This window comes from Gobio gobio, assembly GCF_949357685.1.
Source record: "Gobio gobio genome assembly, chromosome: 15".
NCBI classification, from domain to species: domain Eukaryota; kingdom Metazoa; phylum Chordata; class Actinopteri; order Cypriniformes; family Gobionidae; genus Gobio; species Gobio gobio.
Genome location: NC_137108.1, coordinates 27,166,511 through 27,189,308, shown reverse-complemented (window position 1 = coordinate 27,189,308; position 22,798 = coordinate 27,166,511). Strand labels below are relative to the sequence as shown.

The 22,798-nt window shown below is 49.7% G+C and overlaps 1 protein-coding gene across 3 annotated transcripts in view; it reads left to right on the top strand.

Moving 5' to 3' along the window:
• Positions 1-5,302: 5,302 nt before the first annotated feature.
• Positions 5,303-22,798, top strand: part of LOC307138091 (meprin A subunit beta-like) — a 58,298-nt gene continuing 40,802 nt past the window's right edge. The window contains exons 1-7 of one of the 3 annotated variants that reach the window (XM_079836230.1): positions 5,303-5,864; positions 6,030-6,099; positions 6,208-6,226; positions 6,443-6,481; positions 6,603-6,634; positions 6,740-6,818; positions 6,928-7,045. In XM_079836230.1, coding sequence (XP_079692356.1) covers positions 6,037-6,099; positions 6,208-6,226; positions 6,443-6,481; positions 6,603-6,634; positions 6,740-6,818; positions 6,928-7,045 — 350 coding nt within the window. In that variant the 5' untranslated portion in view covers positions 5,303-5,864; positions 6,030-6,036. Of the gene's footprint in view, positions 5,865-6,029; positions 6,100-6,207; positions 6,227-6,442; positions 6,482-6,602; positions 6,635-6,713; positions 6,819-6,927; positions 7,046-22,798 lie in introns of all 3 variants that reach the window. The other 2 variants (XM_079836229.1, XM_079836231.1) reach the window with 2 other exon arrangements.

Here is a 22,798-nt window from a genome sequence, read left to right as displayed (position 1 = left end):
AGCTTGAGAAGCAGCCATACTCCTAGTGGAGTGGGACCGAACAGCCAAAGGAGAGGGTGTAAGCCAGTGAGATAGCCTCGACTACCCACTTGCTCATCCTCTGCTTTGACACCGGACCCCCACGGGATGGAGGTCTGTAGCAAACAAATAACTGATCAGTTTTCCTCCACAGGGCAGCTCTGTGGACATAAGCGTCTAAAGCGCGAACTGGACAAAGCAGATTTAACTTTTCCTGGTCTGACGTCACAAAGGGAGGAGGACAGAAGGCCTGGAGCACAATAGGTCTCACAGGATTAGTGAGGACCTTAGGAATATACCCGGGCCTCGGAGAGAGAAAGGCCTTAGCCATACCCGGGGCAAACTCCAAGCACGAGGGTGCGACAGAGAGGGCTTGCAAGTCCCCAATTCTTTTAAGAGAAGAAATAGCAAGAAGAAAAATAGTTTTGAAAGTGAGAAATTTTTCAGAAACTTCCTCGAGCGGCTCGAAGGGAGCCTCGGAAAGGCCTTGAAGGACGATGGATAAGTCCCAGGCCGGCACCCTGGTGCGTGTCACAGGTCTCAGCCTCAAGGTTCCACGGAGGAAACGAGTTACTAGAGGGTGTCGCCCTAATGAAACTCCACTCAAAGGAGTGTGGTAAGCAGCTATGGCCGCCACGTACACCTTTAGTGTGGAGGGGGCTAACCCAGCAGAGAATCTCTCCTGCAGGAACTCCAGCACCACGCTCGCAGGGCAGTTAACTGGATCCCGCAGGTGATCTCGACACCATAAGGTGAAGAGTCTCCACTTTAGGTAGTAAAGTTTCCTCGTAGAAGGAGCTCTGGAGTGTAGAATGGTCTCAACAACCTCAGTTGAGAGACCGGAACTTATGAGTTGGGCCCCCTCAGAGGCCAAGCCCACAGTTTCCACAACTCCAGGCGGGGGTGAACAAAAACTCTGCCCGCCTGAGAGAGAAGGTCCCTCCTGAACGGGATCTCCAGGGGAGAGCCGTCGAGAAGAGACACCAGATCCGAGAACCATACCCGGCCCGGCCAGAACGGGGCTACTAGCAGGAGACAGGCCCCGTCCCGGCGCACTCTCTCTAGAACTCCCGGAAGCAAAGCGATCGGGGGGAAAGCGTACAGGGGCAATCTCGGCCACTCCTGTACCATCGCATCCAGTCCGAGAGGAGCTGGAGGCGACAGGGAGAACCACAGACGACAATGAGAGTTCTCGTGAGTGGCGAACAGGTCCACTTGGGCCCTGCCGAACTTCTCCCAAAGGAGCTCCACCACATCGGTGTGGAGTCTCCACTCCCCGGGCCTTGGCCCCTGCCTCGACAGGATATCTGCTTCCACGTTCAACCGCCCAGGAATGTACATAGCCCTGACTGACAGCAATTTTCCCTGAGCCCAGAGGAGGATAAGGCGCGCCAGCTTGTATAAGCAACGGGACCTCAAACCCCCCTGATGGTTGATGTAGGAGACCACTGATGTGCTGTCTGTGCGCACAAGCACATGATGGCCCCTGATATGCGGCAGGAAGTGCTTCAGAGCCTGAAACACCGCCAACATTTCCAGGCAATTTATATGCCACGAACACTGGTGCTCCTGCCACAGACCCTGGGCCGAGCGACCACTCATGGTCGCCCCCCAGCCCGTCAGGGAGGCATCCGTGGTCAGAGAAGTACGCTGACACGGTGCCCCCAGCGACGGGCCCTGGGTCAGGAACCTGGGGTCCTTCCACATAACCAAGGTGTGGAGACACCGCAGCGTTGCCTTGATTACGCAAAAGGGGTTCCCCCTCGGGGAAAAACCCCTGATCTTGAGCCACCACTGTAGCAGCCTCATGAACAGCAGGCCCGAAGGAATAACGTTGGACGCGGCAGCCATCAGACCCAACAGTCTCTGAAACTGCTTTACAGTGAGCGGCTGGTCTAGCTTCACCCCTTTCACGGCTGAGAGGATCGACCCCACGCGAGGCTCCGACAGACGAGCCTGCATAGCGACCTAATCCCAACTCACCCCGAGATAAGTGATCTTCTGCACAGGAGAGAGAACACTCTTCTTGGAGTTGAGCCTCAGCCCCAACCTCCTCATATGCGCGAGAACAACATCTCGATGCTGAACCGCGAGACGTGCTGACTGTGCTAGTATCAGCCAGTCGTCGATGTAATTGAGAATGCGGATCCCCTGCAAACGCAAGGGGACCAGAGCAGCATCCACACACTTCGTGACCATGCGGGGTGAAAGGGCTAAACCGAAAGGAAGCACTCGATATTGGTACGCTTCTCCCCTGAAAGCGAACCTCAGGAACTTCCTGTGCTGCGGAAGGATGGAGACATGGAAATATGCATCTTTGAGATCTATCGTGACAAACCAGTCCTCGGACCTGATCTGAGACACGATCTGTTTGAGTGTCAGCATCCTGAACTTGAGCTTTGCCACGGCTCGGTTCAGGACGCGAAGATCCAAGATGGGGCGCAGCCCACCATCCTTCTTTGGCACTATGAAGTACCGGCTGTAAAAGCCTGACTCCCTGTCCGGGGGGGGGGACCCTCTCTATAGCCCCCTTTTGCAGCAGAGTCTGTACTTCTTGAGTCATCACCAGAGCCTGCACCGGGTCCACCACAGTGGAGAGGACCCCGTTGAAGCTGGGGGGACGGCATCTGAACTGAATCGCGTACCCCAACTTTACACATCGCAGGACCCAACGAGATATGTGAGGCAGGTTTTCCCACTCTGACACAAAATCTACTAAGGGAACCAGTCTCTCGAGGCTGGTCTCAGATGTACTCTGCACCGCGAGTGCAGCGCCCTGAAGCGGCGAACCGGCAGGGAACGACTGACTCGACGGCATAATTTCCCTCCGAAGAGGGTGCGGGCCTCTCCGTGCCTCTCCGTGGCCACCAGGGCTGCCATAGAACGGCCGACGCATCGGGCCGTCTCCTTGGTGGCACGGAGAGCGAGATCGGCAGTCGATCGAAGTTCTTTAATAGTATCGACTCCGATCTCATGGCTTTCCCCCAGGTCCCTTAGCAGATCAGCCTGGTATGCCTGCACGATAGACATCGTGTGCAGACACGCGGCGGCTTGACCTGCTGCCGAGTATGCTTTGCCCACAAAAGATGATGTCACTTTAAGAGGTTTTGTGGGCAAAGTCGGAGCCTTTACGGTTGACGCAGACTCGGGTGACAGATAGCTCGCAAGCGTCTGTTCAACCTGAGGCAGCTGACCGTAACCATGTCTTTTCCACCCCGAGATATTACTATAAACTGACGTCTGCGGGGTGAAAATGCGTGCAGACACGGGCCGCTTCCAAGACCTCGACACCTCGGGAAAAACGGCAGACTCCTACGAGGAGGCTGAACAGAGCGCGCGGGGAGAAAGCGCTCGTCGAGTCTGCTTTTTACGGCAGCTCGCTCATGATGTTCATGTGGCCAGTCAATGTGTAGTCTGGCCACCGCTCTGCTCAGCACCTCCATGAGCTCCTCACTTGCAGGGGAATGAAGTGACGAGTCTCCACCCCCTGCATCGATGCTACAACCATCAACCTCCTCGGAGGAAGATAGCTGCAGCATCGCGGCCGCTCCCCGGGCGGGAGAAGCCGCAGAGCGGGCTCCCGATCCCAGAGAGGCAGCGCTGGATCTGGCGGGTGAAGGAAGAGATAGGGCGGGGCCCGTCTCCATCCCCTCCGTCAGATCCTTTTGCGAACCCCACGACATGAGTCGCCGCTGAGCCTCAGCAGCAGCGGGACCCGTGCCGTGGGGAGCGCTAGCCGGGACGCCCTCCTCGAAGAGCGCCCAGTGGGATCGCAGCACGCGAAGAGGCAGAGCCTCACAATGCTCGCAGCCAGCACCCTCGAGTGCCGACTGCGCGTGCTGCTCTCCCAAACAAACAACGCACATCAAGTGTGTATCCCCGCTCGTGATGTAGCGTGAGCAGGGAGGAACACACTGTCTGTAACGCTGTTCGCTCGTCATACTTTTTTTCTCTTATCAATGTGGTGAGAGTGCAAACGAAACAAAACAGTCTGAACTCAGACACAACACAAAGACACTTTGGAGAGATTTTACACAGAGCGCTTGTTGAAGGCAACAGAAGCTAACGGCGTGTGTTTGCCGGTGTGCTTTATAGCTTCCGGGTCTATGACGTCACCCGCCTATGACGTTCCGTCTCTCTATTGGACTGATGACATACGTGCTTCACGACGCAATCACGCAGAGGCGTTCCCAGAGCGGTGACGCAGCGCGAGTTCCCTTGAAAGGGAACTATATACATCTTCTTTTTAAAGGACTTAATTTTTTGGTCCCCATGAGGAAAACAGCTTATAAATCATACACTCTAAAAAAAAAGTCTTGTAATCATAAGGGAACCTTTTTTAGTGCTATATAGCACCAATTTTGGTGCTTCAGTGGTTCTTCAGAGGTGCTATATAGCACCTTAGTCAAAGAACCGGTGAAGAACCTCTGAAGAACCGTTGAAGAACCTCTGAAGAACCGCTGAAGAACCACTGAAGCACCAAAATTGGTGCTATATAGCACTAAAAAAGGTTCCCCTATGATTACGAGCCAAGAACTATTTTTGGTGCCATATAGAACCTTTTTTTTTTAGAGTGTACTGTGATAAATGTACTAGTAGGTTTTTTGAAAATGTAAAAGTGCAGAAAGTTTTCTGTGATGAGTAGGTAGGATTAGGGGAGAGAATATACAGTTTGTACAGTATAAAAATCATTATGTCTATGGAATGTTAGGGTGTGTGTGTGTGTGTGTGTGTGTGTGTATGTGTGGACTGGTAATCATCACGTTATGGGGACAACATGTCCCCACAAAGATAGCAATATCCGAAATCCTCATCCTTGTGGGGACATTTTTAGGTCCCCATGAGGAAAACATCTTATAAATCAGACTAAGTGATGTTTTTTGAAAATGTAAAATTGCAGAATGTCTCCTGTGAGGGTTAGGTTTAGGGGCAGGGGCAGTGTAGGGGGATATAATATACGGTATGTACGGTATAAAAACCATTACGCCTATGGAAAGTCCCCATAAAAGATGAAAACACTACATGTGTGTGTGTGTGTGTGTGTGTGTGTGTGTGTGTGTGTGTGTGTGTGTGTGTGTGTGTGTGTGTGTGTGTGTGTGTGTGTGTGTGTGTGTCATTCTTTCCAATGGGGGCTCAGTATAAGGAAGTACAGAACTGTACTACCTGCATATTTAAATAACTTGTCAAGCTGGTTCAAGCTGTTTTTTTATGTTTGAACTTCAACTGTATGACTATTTTTGGCTTTTGCAGTTGTGTATTTTCACAGTATGCAAGTGCAGAATATACAGACGAATGTCTACAATATTCAGTACAATACTATACTTACAGTGCATATAGTAAACAATTTATTCATACTGTAGGATGTGATTACTGTAAACAATATACTTTTTTCTGTAAATGGATGCTTTGGATGATGTGTTTTTGTAGGCTCTTTTGTCTAATGACTGATCTGTAGTTTTCATAATATTGACTCACTGTGTGTGATCTGAAAGCATTATTTGATTTTGAGCAGAAATAAAATGGCTTTGATGCAATTGTTTGATTTTGCCAGAAGGGCCATAGGTTCTGTGTTGTGTCAGAGGTTGTTTCTGTGTTTAAGGTTTTGACAAAGTGGGTGATGGTTTCAAGAAATGTGTTTTAGCACTGTAAAACTGCAAAGCATATAATGTCTTAGTGTGTGTGCGTGTGTGTTATTCTTTCCAATGGGAGCTCAGTATAAGGAAGTAAAGAACGATACTCACTGCATATTTAAATAACTTGTCAGACTTCAAGATTCTCTGACTTACTGCCTGCCAAGCTGGGTCAAGCAGTTTTCTTTAACTTCAGCTGTTATTGACTAAAAACTGGTATGTATCCCATTTATTTAATAGTTTTTAATCAAATCTTTTAATTGTATTTCAGCAATACTAAAATCTTAAAAAATGTCTCAGTGTATCCCTTCCATTTTGCTAGCAAATTTTAATGCAAATGATAAAACATCATTCATAAAATGTGATTATTATGATTCCCAGTAAAAAAATGCAGTTAAGTGCTTTTCTTCTGCTAAGTTTGGCTTTGGCTCTTTGTCTTGCATCACCAATGGTAAGTTGGAGTGTTATAAAACATTGTCATTGTAAAGGTGATATACAGCTGTTGATTTTTTAAATGTATTTTTCTTAATGTCTGATTATTTCTTTCATATGTTCTCAGCCCCCACTAGATATAAATGGTAAGTACAGCACAGTCACTGACATAAATCTGTTTTAAAGTTGTAACATATTCTTAGTGTGCAATATGTTTTTGATTATTGTCATTACTTTGAGAAGATGTGATTGCTCTTTTTTCTCATTTTACTTTTAGGCTCTTTTTTTAAATTTTAAAGTTGTCTGCCACTGAATTTTGATTTCACCTCTGTCTTCTTTTCTTCATGATATTTTATTCAAAGGCACTATGGAATGGAAGGACATACCAGATATAAATAGAGGTAAAACCAATATTTTATTAAAAGAAGTCAAATAGGTTTATATTAGCAGTAACATATTGATTTTTTTGTTTGTACATTTTTATTCAAGCATATTAACTGAACAAAACTGTTGTTGCATTAGGTCTAAATCTCACGGAAGGAGACATCATGATGGTGAGTTCTGTTCTAAGAAATTCTAAAAGTACATTGAATATTGGATAATTCAGAAATCAGTCAATATAACATTTCTCAGGATGCTTAAAACATTCTGCTTTAAAGCCTAATCAAAGGAGTTCCATTCTTGGGAATCAGTACCGGTGGGATATTCCTGTCCCCTATGCGCTGAGTGTGAATCTCAGTAAGAAAACATGAACTATTCACTTGCATTTTAACAAATCAAATTTGAAATATTTAAATTAGGCCTACCTAATATTGTTTTTGATTGTTGTTTCTGATTGTGGTTACAGGTATGAACTATAGAGGAGTCATTTTGAGAGCCTTTGAGCAGTTCAGACTGAAATCATGTATTGACTTTAAGCCCAGAGGAGCAGAAGTTTTTTACATCTCTGTGGAGAGTCGTGAAGGGTACAGTATAGTTCCAGTTAGTAATGAACCATATAGTAGCTATATTTAGCCTAATCTTGACTATTCGTAAAGGATTTTACCAAATGCAATATCTAGAAAAACATGTATTTTATGGATGTGTCAGGTTTTCTGGAAGGAAGGATCCAAAAGTAGATAGATGCTTAACTTAGACTTCAGAAGAAACTCAAACTCCGACTCTGGGACAACTTTAAGAAGGGCAAATCAAAAGGTGAGGGTTTATAGAGAGACAGTCCAGACAGAAGACGGTAGAGGATTTAGGCAAGAAGGTCATTACAAGGAGGATGCAGCATACACTCTTAGAAGAAAAGGTTCTGTTTATAAAGCCTTAAAGGGTTCTGTCAGATGCTTCATTTACAGAACCTTCTAGGGGTTCCCATTAGAGTGGAACGCGGGACTGTTTTTTCAACCCGCTCCTGCTAGGTTCTATTCTGCACCCAGCCGCTCCCGCTTAAAATCCACTCTGTTCACCTGCTTCCTGCTTAGAATTTTCTCACCGACCCGATCCTGCAAAATGTAGACCTTGTTTCCATATTTAAATTTAAAAAGAGAGTGACTGGTATAACAAATATAAAATGTTAGCTATACAATAATTGAATTTGTTATTTTTATAACAAATTAAGCGGGGGGGGGGGGGGGGGGGTGGTTGAAAAAAAAAAATTGTTTTGGTGGAGGTGGATCGGTAGGCGGAGTTACCTTTTCAGCGGCACAGCGATTAGCCAAGCAAGTTTTCAAACTATACGATCAGCAGGTAAGCTAATACAGAAAATGTTTATTTATCCTACCACCACGCTACTGTAAAGGTCGCGGGAGCGTGCAAGTTATGCTTAATTATAATAAAAGCATAACTCGAGTCTTGAGTTCAGCTGCAGCATTCTGAGACTGACAATGTCATTCAATTTGTTTTTATCCAAGACCATAGCACGTCCTCGTGTTATTAGCTCGGGGAAATAAATCTAGTGAAATGAAATTAAAAAGTCCATGTCAAACTCTAAATTGTATGGAATTTATATATTTGATATCATGGTAACACTTGCATGAAGGTCTCATTTGTAAAGTTAATTTATTAACCAACATGAACTAACCATGAGCAATACATTTGTTATTGTATATTAATATTTTAATCTTTGTCAATGTTATTTAAAAAAAAATACAGCTGTTCATTGTTTGTTCATGTTACTTGACAGTGCATTAACTAATATATACAACTTTTGATTTTAATAATGTATTTTTAAATGCTGAAATTAATATCAACTAAGATTAATAAATGCTGTAGAAGGGCAGTTTATTATTAGTTCATGTTAACAAATGTAGTTAAAGGGATAGTTCACCCAAAAATGAAAATTCTGTCATCATTTACTCTCCCTCATGTTGTTCCAAACCAGTATGAGTTTCTTTGTTCTGCTGAACACAAAAGAAGATATTTGGAAGAATGTTTGTAACAAAGCAGAGAGAGCAACCATTGACAGTATTTTTTTCCCTACTATGGTAGTCAATGGTTGCTCTATCTGCTTGGTTACAAACATTCTTCAAAATATCTTCTTTTGTGTTCAGAGGAATAAAGCAATGTATACAGGTTTGGAACAACTTGAGGGTGAGTAAATGATGACAGAATTTTCATTTTTGGGTGAACTAACCCTTTAACTAATGAAATCTTATTGTAAAATGTCACCTATTTCATGATAGCTAATACTTTCCAACATAATACTTATAATACAGGTTTACAACATCAACAAAACTGAACATGAATTCCTCATAATTACCTGCTTGATTCTCACTGTTTTGTTTAGCAAAGTAAAAGTAAATATATATATATATATATATATATATATATATATATATATATATATATATATATATATATATATATATATATATATATATTAATATTATCATAATTTCCCTGTTTTTGTTTGATGTGTTATGCATTCTATTTGTATCAATGTCTTTTCATAGAATGCCAAGAAAATATGGAATATTTTTAAAGGGGTGGTGAACCACAATTTCACTATTCTAACTTTAGCTAGCGTGTAATGTTGCTGCTTGAGCATAAACAACATCTGCAAATTTACAACGTTCAAAGTTTAAAGCAAAGGGAGATATTTGCTTTTAAAGAAATCAATTTCTAAGGACTACAGCAAACGGCCGCTAGGCGACTACAGACATTCCTCCAGGGTTGTTGACATCACCAGCCTCAATATTTACATAAACCCCTCCTCCGTGAATATTAAATAAGGGGGGGTGAGGCCATTTTGTATCGCTGTTGTTGTGGTATAGTGGTATAGGCAGGAGTGGTGTTGCTGCAATGCCGACGAAACACTGTTATTTTCATCCAGATTGCAGGTCTGGGGATGGGCGTTTTACATACAGCATTTTATATGCATGTGTTTGAGACAGAGGGGAACAGGTCTCAGATATATGCTGCCCATCATAAAGCACGAGACAGACAGGGTCGGAGGAGAAGACTGGAAAATGTGACATAATGGACAATATTCGTCCGTTGCAATTCATGAGCGGATCAGTGTGAATCATGCAAAACGGGCGCGCCTCTCGCTGCACATTTCAAACAACCACAATCTTCGCGAGTTCAATGTCGGATTTGCACAACGTCAGATGCGCGAGACAAACACTGCCAGTGCGTGGATGCACGACGCGCGCTGCACATTTCACGGAGGAAAACTTCCACAATCTTCGCGCAATCTATGACGCGCACTATACGCGCAGGGATCTGATTCACACCGACCGCTGTTCAGTGTTCAGGAAGCACACCATAGCGCGTGATACATTTTGAATTTAGTTTAGATTCTAGATGCCCAGAATCACTATAGTAGCTGCATGTTTCACACAGTTTATGTAAGTTGATTACCGTTCTTATAGCTGCCACACACACACACACACACGGCGCGCGCAAGCCCCGAAGCCAGATCGCTTTCACTTTCGTCCTCATAAAGTTTGTCAAGTAAATGCTTTTTTTTTTTTTTTTTTACTTTTTTTTTTTTTTTTAATGTTCTTCAAATCTCCTTTTACAACAATTACTTGCACTCAGAAACAATATCCTTTACAGGGATCATAACATTCACGCATCCTTACATGTATGATCAATTCCGCAGAAAAATATATAAGGAAAAGGAAAAGAAGAAAGAAGGAAATAAGGAAAAGAAGAAATAAGAAATTATTAACAACATTTAAAATAAACAATTTGAACAAACCAAACATCAACTTAAAACAAAACATGGGTTGTATTCAAGTTCCCCTGGCAAATATAACCAGTTAATTCTAATGGTCCTCCATCACCATCATTAATGGTGCCCATCTTTCAATAAAAAGTTCCCTCTGTAATCTCAATGAATATGTAATTTTTTCCATAGTGTAAATATTTCTCAAAATTGTTAGCCATTCAGCTTGGTTTGGTGGCTCACTCTTAAGCCATTTTATTGTAATTGCTTTCTTTGCTGCTATCAGTAATATCTGTAATAAATACATATTTTTCCTACTGTGTATCACAGCTGGTTTAATCCCTAGGATTGCTATCAGAGGGTCTCTTATCAGGTCAACATTCAGTACTTTATTAATATATGTAAAAATGGATTTCCAAAAGTTATCCAACAAAGGGCATTGCCAAAAAATATGTGAGTAGCCATTGTCTCTCCACACCCCCTCCAACACTGACTTGATTGATTCGGATTCATTTTAGCCACAACTTGTGGTGTTCTGAAAAATCTGTTATTTATTTTCCATTGAAATTCCTTCCACAAATTGGCGTTTGTGACTTTATGAGCCTGAGTACATACCTCCAACCCAACTTCTTCACTTATTTCGAGCCGTAGCTCCCTAGTCCACTTGTCTTTCACATAGAATGAATTATCTCTTGTCATTGAAGCAATGATTTTATAGACATTGCTTATTGGTTTCCTCATATGTTCTCCACCCTGAATTTTTAATAAATACCGTTCTAAAAGGGAGGGCTCTATTAATCTGTTCCAGTTTGGGTGTTTCAGTATGAAACTCCTTAATTGTAGGTACCTGAAAAAGTCTGTTCTTGGTAGTTTAAACTCTATTCTCAGTTGTTCAAATGATTTGAAGTTGTTATTACTAAATAATTGGTGTACATAATGAAGGTTCAAAAGTTTCCAGTTTTTGAATCCTGTATCAAGTCTCAATGGAAGAAAATCTTGAATATAAGTAATTGAACTCAAAACGGAGAAATCGACTGTTAACTTAAACATTTGTTGTATTTCCTTCCAAGCTACGCATGTTATGTTCGACCATTCTCCCAAAAGTTCTCTGGTGGATTTAAGCCTATTAAAGGGGATCACTGACAAAGGCATATCAGGACTGTAACTTTTTTCTATATTGAGCCATCTTGTACTTGTGTCATCTGATAGCCTGATATCATTGCACGTAATTGTGACGCTAACCAGTAGTGCTTCAAGTTGGGTACGCCTAGACCCCCTTTAGTTTTTGCCAGTTGTAAGACTTTATATCTAACTCTGGGTCTCCTACCCTGCCATATAAATCTTGAGATGAGACGATCTAAAAGACTAAAAGTAGATTTAGGTGGAGAGATTGGTAGAGTTTGAAAGAGAAAGAGGAGCCTTGGGAGAACATTCATCCTAACAGCTTCCACCCTGCCTATTAAAGTAAGGGGAAATGTATTCCAGCGGTTCAAATCGTGCTTAATTTTATCTATTAATTTAATATAATTACTTTGATATAAACTAAGGTCAGGGGGTATATTTATTTGCATACGTAACTCCGCCTCACTGCGTGAGTATATAAGGAAGTACGAGGCAATATCGCATTATGTTTCTGCTTTCGGAGCCAAGAGTACCTACCTCTTCACTCCTACAGCCTTCTGAGACTCTGTCAGCTTCTTCGAGACGAGCAGCTTTCCAGTCGGTGTTGGTGTGACGGCGCGTTCCAGTGATCGCATACTTCCTGCCTGCTGATCTGTGCAGTGGTCTGCATCCAGCTGGTGTGTGTTTCCCTGGGCGCTTCGGCATCGACTGCAAAGTTTCCTCTCATAAAAGAGCTTGCACGTGACACGTCCTTTTCAGGATGTTTCGTCCGTGCACTTCTGGGTGCGGTAGATCGCTTTTTTCTTTTGACGGGCACGAGCGCTGTGTGACGTGTTTGGGCTTTCAGCACGCTCAGGCAGGGCTCGTGGATGACTCATGTTCCCTCTGCGGGAACCTGGCCATCTCAGTGCTTCGATCGAGACTCCGTGAATTCCGTGCTGATGCCGGAACGAGAGTCCCCTCCGCCACCCCCCAATCTGCGGTCTCCTCTGGAGGCGGCACTTTGGCTGGTGACCAGGGTGATCTGAGGGTGACGGTGTGGAACAAAGCTCCGACGCTAGTTCCTCGGCCCACACCCCCCTCTCAGGCACTTGACCCGGTCCGCGCTCAGGCGTCTACATCGGGGCCGGCTCCTGCTGTCCCGACTGTGGCGTTTGGCGCGGCGGAAGAGGAAGTGATGTCTATCGCCGCATCACAAGGTGGGCTGGAGTCATCTGAGGATGATGATTCGGCTGTGCTGCCACCTTCGGGTGCGCCAGCATTGCCCGAGTCGGACCCAGAGTTGACAGCCATGCTGTCTCGGGCCGCCGCAGCGCTTGGACTGGAGTGGAACCCTCCGCCTCAGCCCGAGCGTTCGCGGTTGGATGATTGGTTTTTGGGGGCGGCGCATCCGGACACCCGTCCGGCCGCTCCTCCAATACCTTTCTTCCCCGAGGTGCATGAAGAGGTTGCGCGTTCCTGGAAGGCCCCGTTGTCTTCCCGTGAACGTTTGGCGGCCTCTTCCACCTTCACCTCTCTTGATGGAGCCGCGGCTCATGGGTACACTGGGGTCCCCCCAGTCGAACGTTCTGTTGCGATGCAACTGTGTCCTCAGAGCGCTTCGTCCTGGCGTGGTGACCCAAAGCACCCCTCCAAAGCCTGTAGGTTTTCGTCATCCCTGGTCGCGAAGTCCTATAGAGCTGCGGGGCAGGCCGCCGCTTCTTTGCATACCATGGCAACTCTTCAGGCTTACCAAGCCAAGTTGCTGTGTGATTTGCACGAGAGAGGGGCTGATCCAGGACTCAGCAATGAGTTGCGTGCCGCCACCGACCTCGCTCTCCGGGCGACGAAGGTGACCGCATGCTCCCTGGGTCAGGTGATGTCCACAAATGTGGTCCAGGAGAGACACCTATGGCTCAACCTGTCTGATATGCGCGACGCTGAGCGAACACGTTTCCTCAACGCCCCCATATCGCAGGATGGGCTATTCGGCGGAGCGGTCGAGAGCTTCGCCCAACAGTTCTCGGTCCGCTCAGAAGCAGACTGAGGCTATAAAATACATCCTGCCCCGGCGGTCAGCTGCTGCCTCCACCCCACCGCCCGCGCAGGTGCCTCAGCCTGCTCGCCGCCGAGGATGCCCTCCCGCGGCTTCCTCCGCCTCTGCGCCACCCAAGCAGCAGCCTCCACCCGGGCCGCGCAGAGGCAGCCACAGGAAGGCGTCCCAGTCCGCTCCAGCCCCGCAGCCCCCCAGCCCCCGTTACAGGGGAGTCCGCTATACCGTGACCGGGGCCCATGCCCCCGTCATGCGTGCGGAGATTGCCACTCTACTGGCGAAGGGTGCGATCGAGCCTGTCCCTCCAGCCGAAATGAGGTCGGGGTTCTACAGCCCCTACTTCATTGTACCCAAGAAAACCGGTGGGATACGGCCAATCCTGGACCTTCGCATCTTGAACCGATCCCTTCACCGGCTTCCGTTCAAGATGTTGACTGCGAAACGCCTTTTCGAATGCGTTCGTCCATACGATTGGTTTGCAGCGATCGACCTGAAGGACGCCTACTTCCATGTCTCCATCCTTCCTCGACACAGACCGTTCCTACGGTTTGCTTTCGAGGGGCGGGCATACCAGTACGCGGTTCTCCCATTCGGGTTATCTCTGTCCCCTCGCGTCTTCACGAAGATCGCCGAGGCAGCCCTTGCACCCCTTCGGCAGCACGGGGTCCGCATCCTGAACTACCTCGACGACTGGCTCATACTAGGCCACTCTCGAGAGCAGGTTTGCGGACACAGAGATCTGGTTCTCCACCACTTAGCCCGTCTGGGCCTTCGGGTCAACTGGGAAAAGAGCAAACTTTGCCCCGTGCAGAGGATCTCTTTTCTCGGTATGGAGATCGACTCGGTCGCCATGTACGCGCAGCTTTCGAGCGAGCGCGCGCAGTCTCTGCTGACTTGCCTCCGACAAATCGAGAGCAAGAGTGCGGTTCCACTGAAACTATTTCAGAGGCTCCTGGGGCATATGGCATCTGCAGCCGCGGTAACGCCGCTCGGATTGCTTCATATGAGACCGCTTCAGCACTGGCTTCGCGATCGAGTCCCGAGATGGGCATGGCAGTCTGGCACGCTCCGGGTCCAAGTGACTCGGGCCTGCTTACAGACACTCACCCCGTGGTCGAACCTCAGCTTTCTACGGGCCGGTGTGCCCTTAGAACGAGTTTCCAGGCATGTTGTCGTATCGACGGATGCCTCTGCCACGGGCTGGGGTGCCATGTGCAATGGACAAGCAGCCGCGGGCTCCTGGACAGGACCCCAGCGCCTCCTGCATGTCAATTGCCTCGAGTTGCTGGTAGTACGGTTCGCCCTGCACCGCTTCCGAGCGTTGCTGAAGGGCCAACATGTGCTTGTCCGGACAGACAACACGGCCGTAGTAGCGTACATCAACCACCAGGGTGGTCTACGCTCCCGCCGTATGTCTCAACTCGCCCGCCATCTCATCCTATGGAGTCAGAAGCGCCTGAGGTCCCTTCGTGCTGTCCATATTCCGGGAGTCCTGAACCAAGCAGCCGACGAGCTCTCGCGGTTCAGCCTCTCCCGGGAGAATGGAGACTCCATCCCCGGACGGTTCAGCTGATTTGGGAACAGTTCGGCGACGCACAGGTAGATCTGTTTGCCTCCCACGACTCTTCCCACTGCAGCCTGTATTATTCCCTGACCGAGGGCACGCTCGGCACGGATGCACTGGCGCACAGCTGGCCGCGGGGCCTACGCAAATATGCGTTCCCCCCAGTGAGCCTACTCGCACAGCTTCTGTGCAAGATCAGGGAGGACAAGGAGCAGGTCCTTTTGGTCGCCCCGTACTGGCACGGCCGGACCTGGTTCCCCGAACTCATACTCCTTGCGACAGCCCCTCCCCGGCCTATTCCTCTGAGACCGGACCTCCTTACTCAGAGACGGGGCACCCATTGGCACCCGCGTCCCGACCTTTGGAACCTCCACGTGTGGCTCCTAGACGGGACCCGGCAGGTTTGAGTGGCCTACCACCTACGGTGGTCGCCACCATCACTTCCGCTAGGGCAGAGTCCACTCGGCATGCCTATGCGTTGAAGTGGAACCTCTTCGTAACCTGGTGCTCTTCCCGCCAAGAAGACCCCTGGAAATGCCCGATCGGGTCCGTGCTTGAGTTTCTCCAAGAGGGGCTGGAGCGAAGGCTGTCTCCCTCCACCCTCAAGGTATATGTGGCCGCAATATCTGCCCACCACGATCTCTTGGAGAACAAAAAGGTAAGTCAGCACGACCTGGTCATCAGGTTTCTGAGGGGAGCTAGGAGACTCCTCGCTCTCCTCTCGTACCCTCTTGGGACCTCGCAGTAGTGTTAACTGCTCTGCAGAGACCTCCCTTTGAGCCTTTGCGGTCGGTTGATATTAAGTTTCTGTCAATGAAGACGGCTCTGCTGACCGCATTGGCCTCAGTCAAGAAGGTCGGGGACCTGCAAGCATTTTCGGTTGACGAAGCATGCCTGGAATTCGGGCCGGCTAACTCTCACGTGATCCTGAGACCCCGGCTTGGATATGTGCCCAAGGTTCCCACCACTCCGTTTAAGGACCAGGTGGTGAACCTGCAAGCGCTGCCTTTGGAGGAGGCAGACCCAGCCTTGGCATTGCTCTGTCCAGTACGCGCCCTTCGCGCCTACGTAGACATGACGCAGAGTTTCAGGACCTCAGACCAGCTCTTTGTCTGTTATGGTGGAGAGCGGAAGGGAAGTGCTCTCTCAAAGCAAAGGCTGTCTCACTGGATAGTGGACACCATTGCTTTGGCTTACCAGCAGCAAGGCCGACCATGTCCTCTTGGTGTGAGGGCACACTCCACCCGGAGTGTGGCCTCCTCTTGGGCTCTAGCGCATGGCGCCTCGCTAGCAGACATCTGCAGAGCTGCAGGCTGGGCGACACCCAACACATTCGCCAGATTCTACAATCTCCGAGTGGAGCCAGTGTCCGACTATGTACTCGCCCCCCCGAGGGGCCGGTGATGGGCCAGGCTCAGGTGTCTTCGCTTGCTCGCCACTCCACTCCACGGACTGGATACGTGCGATTATTTTCCTCAGGTGAGCTCCCCGAGAGCCCTGAGCTCCTCCAGCACTGTCGACACCGACATCAGTTCAGTCTGCCCTTTCGAGCCCAGACCCTCATGTCCGGCCAGGTGCCCCATGTGCATGGTTCCCTCCGGCGACCCCCACATGTGTATTTCACCGTAAGTCTCCGCAGTGAGCGGGTTTCTTCCCTTGGCGTGTCCCCGCCACCCCTAGGGTTAAAAATCCACCTTCGGCTGGTACCCTAGAGATCTTCCGTATGCAACCCTCTCCGGGTCATATGTGTCTCTTAAGTCCTCCCCACGGGTAGGCATCTTTGGCATTCCCTCACTGGGATATGCTTCCCAGTGTACCTTGGTAATCCTGTGTTAAGTGGGAGTCCTTCGTCCGTATTAGTCTTACGACAGGGTACTCACACTTACGCAGGGCGCTGGAAGACAGCTGAGTGGCGGGATTATATTGGGACCCCCATTCGTTAGTCACTAACGTTACGTCTTAGTGACTGAACGAAAGGGAACGTCTCGGTTACGGATGTAACCCTCGTTCCCTGAGGAGGGAACGGAGACGTAACATCCCCTTGCCACATCAGTTGTGCTACCTGGAACGCAGGAGTTCAGTCTTGGCTCCTCAAGCAGGTAACATAATGCGATATTGCCTCGTACTTCCTTATATACTCACGCAGTGAGGCGGAGTTACGTATGCAAATTCCGCATGCCCATGGCATTGGCACGCCATTGGGCGTTTTCTCAAAACTCGAAGTTGATAGGCTTCTAAGCGAAACCCCCATTCGTTAGTCACTAACGTTACGTCTCCGTTCCCTCCTCAGGGAACGAGGGTTACATCCGTAACCGAGACGATTTCATCTGTGGGGAAATTAAATTGTTCATGGGGGGTGCTTCTGTCTTAGTCACATTTATTTTGTAACCTGAGTAAAATCCAAAGGTCTCAGTACATTTTAAGTCTTTTTGCCAGTATGGAGGTCAATATTTTGCAGTCCGAATTTTGAAGCGCTATGGGTCTATATGAACTGCACTCAGAGGGGTCCTTTCCCTCCTTATGAATAACCGAAATTATTGTCTCTTTCCAGTTTGGTGGGAATTCCCCCCTTTCAAATGCATAAGCATATGCTTTCTCTAAAATAGGGCTTATATCGTCTACAAAGGCCTTATAAAATTCATTACAGTATCCATCCGAGCCCGGACTTTTGCTGTTCCCTTTCAGTCGGTCACGTTCGACGTTCGTCGGAACTGACCGACGAATTGGGATCTGATCTCAGAGACCAATCTACTTCGAGTGTATTAAAAACGAGCCAATGGAGATTGGCATGCGATCCACGCATTCCACGCACCGCCCCGCAGCGCGGGTATAAATAAGGAAGTGGAATGCTTGATCATTGCCTTTTTTTTCGGAGCCGAACAGCGTCATTGCTGTGTCTACGAAGAGTGTTATTCGAGTCTCGTGAGAAGGATTGCTGTTCCAGTGCGGGTGTGACGGCGCTTTTCAGCGGGTGGCCGCTTCAGAGGAGATAAAGAGCTGGTTTTGTTGGTTGGCTGGGCGTTTCCATTTCTGAGTGCTCACGCAGGCTTGCACTATCTGAACTGCGTGAGCCGCGGTCATCTCCCTGAGTGCTTCAGCACTGAAAGAGCGGTTTTCCTTTTCTAAAAGAGCAACACGGTTTGACCCTGCGTCTTTTTCAAGATGTCATTCAAACCGTGTGTTTCTGGATGCGGTTGTTTCCTGTCCTCATTTGACGGCCACGATCTCTCTCACATATAAACATGTGTGATTGCGTTCGTGGGTGATCCATGCTCTCTCAGGAGAGCATGGTCACGTCGGCGCGTTGTTCGTCTCACCTTTCTCGTAAGGGCTCGAGCGTTCAGCGCGCCGTGTGCCGTCGAGCGCCGGCTGACAGCGGGGGTTGCCACGGCAACCCAGCGCGTCACTCGGCACTCTCTAGATGCGCGGTCCAGACTATGAAACCTCAAATGGGGTTGAGTCCCTTTCCTTATTCCCTGATCTAGTTTCTTTTCTGGTGCATCAGAAAAGGACTACTTTAGCTAATAAGCTTTGGTGGACCTGAGGATTACAGTGGGGCATCCCCGCCGGGTACATCTCTTCGGGCCCCCACTCCTCTATCGCATCATGAGCATGCCGAGACTTTGTTCGTGGGTGGTTCATGTTCTCTCATGAGAACATGACTACGTCGGTGCGGTGTTCGTCTTGCCTTTTCATAGGGCTTGAGCGTTCAGCGCACCGTGTGCCGTCAAGTTTGACGGCCACATTCACTGTTTCACATGCCTGCTGGTAGCTTGCAGATGGGATTGCTGGTCCTTTTAAAACAAGGAGACCTAATGTTTCATTTGTGGCTCTGGCAGAGGACAGATGTCAATTGCTGCATCGGAGAGAGGGCTGTTATGCACTGGAAATGATGATGCTGAGTTTCCCACTATAATGGTGTGTGCTCTTGCTGAATCAGATTCAGAGTTGACAGCCATGCTTTCCCGGGTGGCTGAGGCGTAGTGCAACGCTTAAATCGCCTTGCCTACCCCCGTGCCTTTTTTCCCGGATGGGCATTAGAAAAATTAGCAGTATGGAACTATTTGGTGTCAAAATATGGAAAACTAAAAGGGCTGAAATCTGTATACATTTTTCCCTCTCTCACTACCCTCTGTCCTGCATGTATGAGGATAGTCCCGACCCAGGGGTTATGCAGGAACTGCGTGCGGTGGTGGACCTCGCTCTCTGGGCGACGGAAGTCACTGCACGCTCCCTGGGTCAGGCGATGTCCACACTAGTGGTCCAGGAACCTGGGGCTAAACCTGGCAGATATGCGTGAGTCCGACTAAGTTCGGTTCCTTAACGCCCCTGTCTGTCAGGCTGGCCTCTTCGGCGATGCCGTCGAGTACTTTGCCCAGCAGTTCTCGATGGCCTAGAAGCAGACAGAGGTGGTTTAAAAAAAAAAAAAAAAAATCCTAATTCGCAGCACCTCTGCCTGCTTGTCGCCGAGGGCGCCCCCCCTGCGTCCGCCTCCGCCCCTGCGAAACCCAGGCAGCAGCCTCCATCTGGGAAGCAGGGTGCCGGACGTAAGGGAGGCGCCCAACCCACTCAGGGCTTGCTAGTCTACAAGCAAGCGTAAGGGCAAGCGGCCCTGAGATGGGCAGCCCAGGGAGAACAGGAGCTGCTCCGAGGGAGTTGGTGTCCGCACCCCTCCCTCACCCCCCCCCCGGAGGAGGACCGGGGGCCCTGACTGGTGTCAATACTCTGCCGCTGGCTCTCCGGAGTCCAGCGGCACCCACATTTTCAGAGCAGTTTCCTCTCTCCCTGGGCCCCAAGAGGGAAGGACGCGATCGAGCCGGTTCCTCCAGCCGATATGAAGGCGGGGTTCTACAGCCCCTACTTCATTGTACCCAAGAAAGGGGGTGGGTTACGGCCAATCTTGGACCTGCGTATCCTGAATCGGGCCCTGCACAAGCTCCCGTTCCGGATGCTAACGCAGAAACGCATTTTCGAATGCATCCGTCCCCAAGATTGGTTTGCAGCGATCGACCTGAAGGACGCGTACTTTCATGTCTCTATCAATTGCCTCGAGTTAGCGGTACACTTGGCACTGCGCCGCCTCAAGGGGCCGCTACGTGGCAAGCATGTACTGGTCCGTACGGACAGCACTGCGGCCGTTGCATACATCAACCGTCAGGGTGGTCTACGCTCCCGTTGCATGTTCCAACTCGCCCGCCACCTCCTCCTTTGGAGTCAGAAGCATCTGAGGTCGCTTCGTGCCATTCACATCCCAGGTGCGCTGAACCAGACAGCCGACGAGCTCTCTCGCCAGTCGACACCTCCGGGCGAGTGGCGACTCCATCGTCAGGCGGTCCAGCTGATATGGGACCTCTTCGGAGCCGCACAGGTAGACCTGTTTGCCTCTCCGGACTCGACCCATTGCCAGTGGTACTATTCCCTGACCGGGGGCACCCTCGGCACGGATGCACTGGCGCACAGCTGGCCCCGGGACCTGCGCAAATATGCGTTTCCCCCAGTGAGCCTTCTTGCACAGACCCTGTGCAAGGTCAGGGAGGACGAGGACCAGGTCTTGTTAGTTGCGCCCTACTGGCCCAACCGGACCTGGTTCCCAGAACTAACTCTCCTCGCGACAGCCCCTCCTTGGCCGATCCCCCTGAGGAGGGACCTTCTTTCTCAGGGACGGGGCACTCTATGGCACCCGCGTCCAGACCTCTGGAAACTCCATGTCTGGTCCCTGGACGGGTTCTAGGTAGTCTACCACAGGCAGTGGTGGACACCATCTCTTCTGCTAGAGCCCCCTCTACGAGGCGCCTCTACGCTTTGAAGTGGAACCTGCTCGTTGAATGGTGCTCTTCCCACCGGGAAGACCCCCGAAGGTGTTCGGTTAGTGTCGTGCTTTCTTTCCTGCAGCATGGGCTGGAGCGAAGGCTGTCTCCCTCCACCCTCAAAGTGTACGTCGCAGCAATAGCGGCGTATCACGACGCAGTCGAAGGTAAGTCCGTAGGACTTAATCGTCAGGTTCCTCAGAGGTGCGAGGAGGCTAAACCCTCCTTGTCCAAACTCGTTACCCTCTTGGGACTTAGCTCTAGTGCTCAGAGCACTTCAGAGCCCTCCCTTTGAGCCTTTGCAGTCTGTAGAGCTTAAAATCCTGTCAATGAAGACAGTGCTTCTGACGGCATTGGCCTCCATCAAGAGGGTAGGGGACCTGCATGCACTTTCGGTCAACGAATCGTGCCTAGAATTCGGGCCGGCCAACTCTCACGTTGTCCTGAGACCCCGGCCTGGATACGTGCCCAAGGTTCCTACCACTCCCTTCCGGGACCAGGTAGTGAACCTGCAAGCGCTGCCCTCGGAGGAGGCAGACCCAGCCCAGGCTTTGTTATGTCCCGTCCGCACTCTCCACGCTTACGTCGACCGGACTCAAAGTTTTCGGACCTCAGAGCAACTCTTCGTCTGTTACGGAGGCCAGCAGAAGGGAAAGGCTGTCTCCAAGCAGAGGTTGGCCCACTGGATAGTGGATGCTATCGTCTTGGCTTACCAGTCCCAAGACGTGCCTTGCCCGTTCGGGTTGCGAGCACACTCAACAAGGAGTGTTGCTTCTTCCTGGGCGCTGGCTCAAGGCGCCTCGCTGACAGATATTGTAGAGCTGCAGGCTGGGCGACACCTAACACGTTCGCTAGATTCTATAGCCTCCGTGTAGAGCCGGTATCTTCCCGCATTCTCGCCCCCAGTGGCCAGTAGCGCTAAGTGCCAGCTCTAAGTGTCGGCTTGCAACGCCACTCCCGCCCTCTGGGCCGGATACGTGCGTCTATTTTCTCCAGTTGTGTTCCCCGGAAACGGCTAACCCTGTCGAGCTCCTCCGTCACCCCTGCGGTGCCAGACGTTGCGGCCGTCTGACGCCAGGCCTGCACCCGTATGCTTGTGAAACGTGTGTGTAGGCTGGGTTCCATATGTAGCGGTCCCCTCACGGCTACCCCATATGTGTATTCTTCCACGGTACCAGCTACCCTACTCGGCTAGCCCCGTGTCTTTCCCTTGACAGAGCCCGCTCTGTCGTCTCTGGGCGTGTTCTTTCCCCCCTGGGACCAGGCTGGAACCACCCCAGAGACTGCCATATGTTGCACTACCCTGCCAGGTTAGTCCTTATGTGTATTCTGCCACCTAGCCTTCTACGAAGGACGTGGCCCCGCAGCGTACCATCTCCCGAGACGGGCACGCTTTCCCAGCGTTATCCAATAGTCACACTGAGTGGGTCTTGCAGAAACAGCAGTGACTGACCTCCCTGCTTGGAGCCCTGACTTCCGTACCATCTAAGACGGTCCAGTGCGCTCAAGCAGGACGCTTGAAGGGCCAGCGCCCTGGCGTTTTGGTAGGGATCCCAATTCGTCGGTCAGTTCCGACGTACGTCGAACGTGACCGACTGAAAGGGAACGTCTCGGTTACGTATGTAACCCTCGTTCCCTGAAGGAGGGAACGGAGACGTACGTCCCGTCGCCAGGTGCTGTGCTTCCGCTAGGGGGCCGAGTCACTAGTTCGGCTCCTCAGCAGAAAAAAGCAATGACCAAGCATTCCACTTCCTTATTTATACCCGCGCTGCGGGGCGGTGCGTGGAATGCGTGGATCGCATGCCAATCTCCATTGGCTCGTTTTTAATACACTCGAAGTAGATTGGTCTCTGAGATCAGATCCCAATTCGTCGGTCAGTTCCGACGTACGTCTCCGTTCCCTTCTTCAGGGAACGAGGGTTACATACGTAACCGAGACGTTTTTTAACCCCTTGATTGTTTCTACAATTTCTTCTCTCGTAATGGGTCGATCTATAGCTTGTGAATCTTCTCCGGATAATTTTGGCAGGTTTA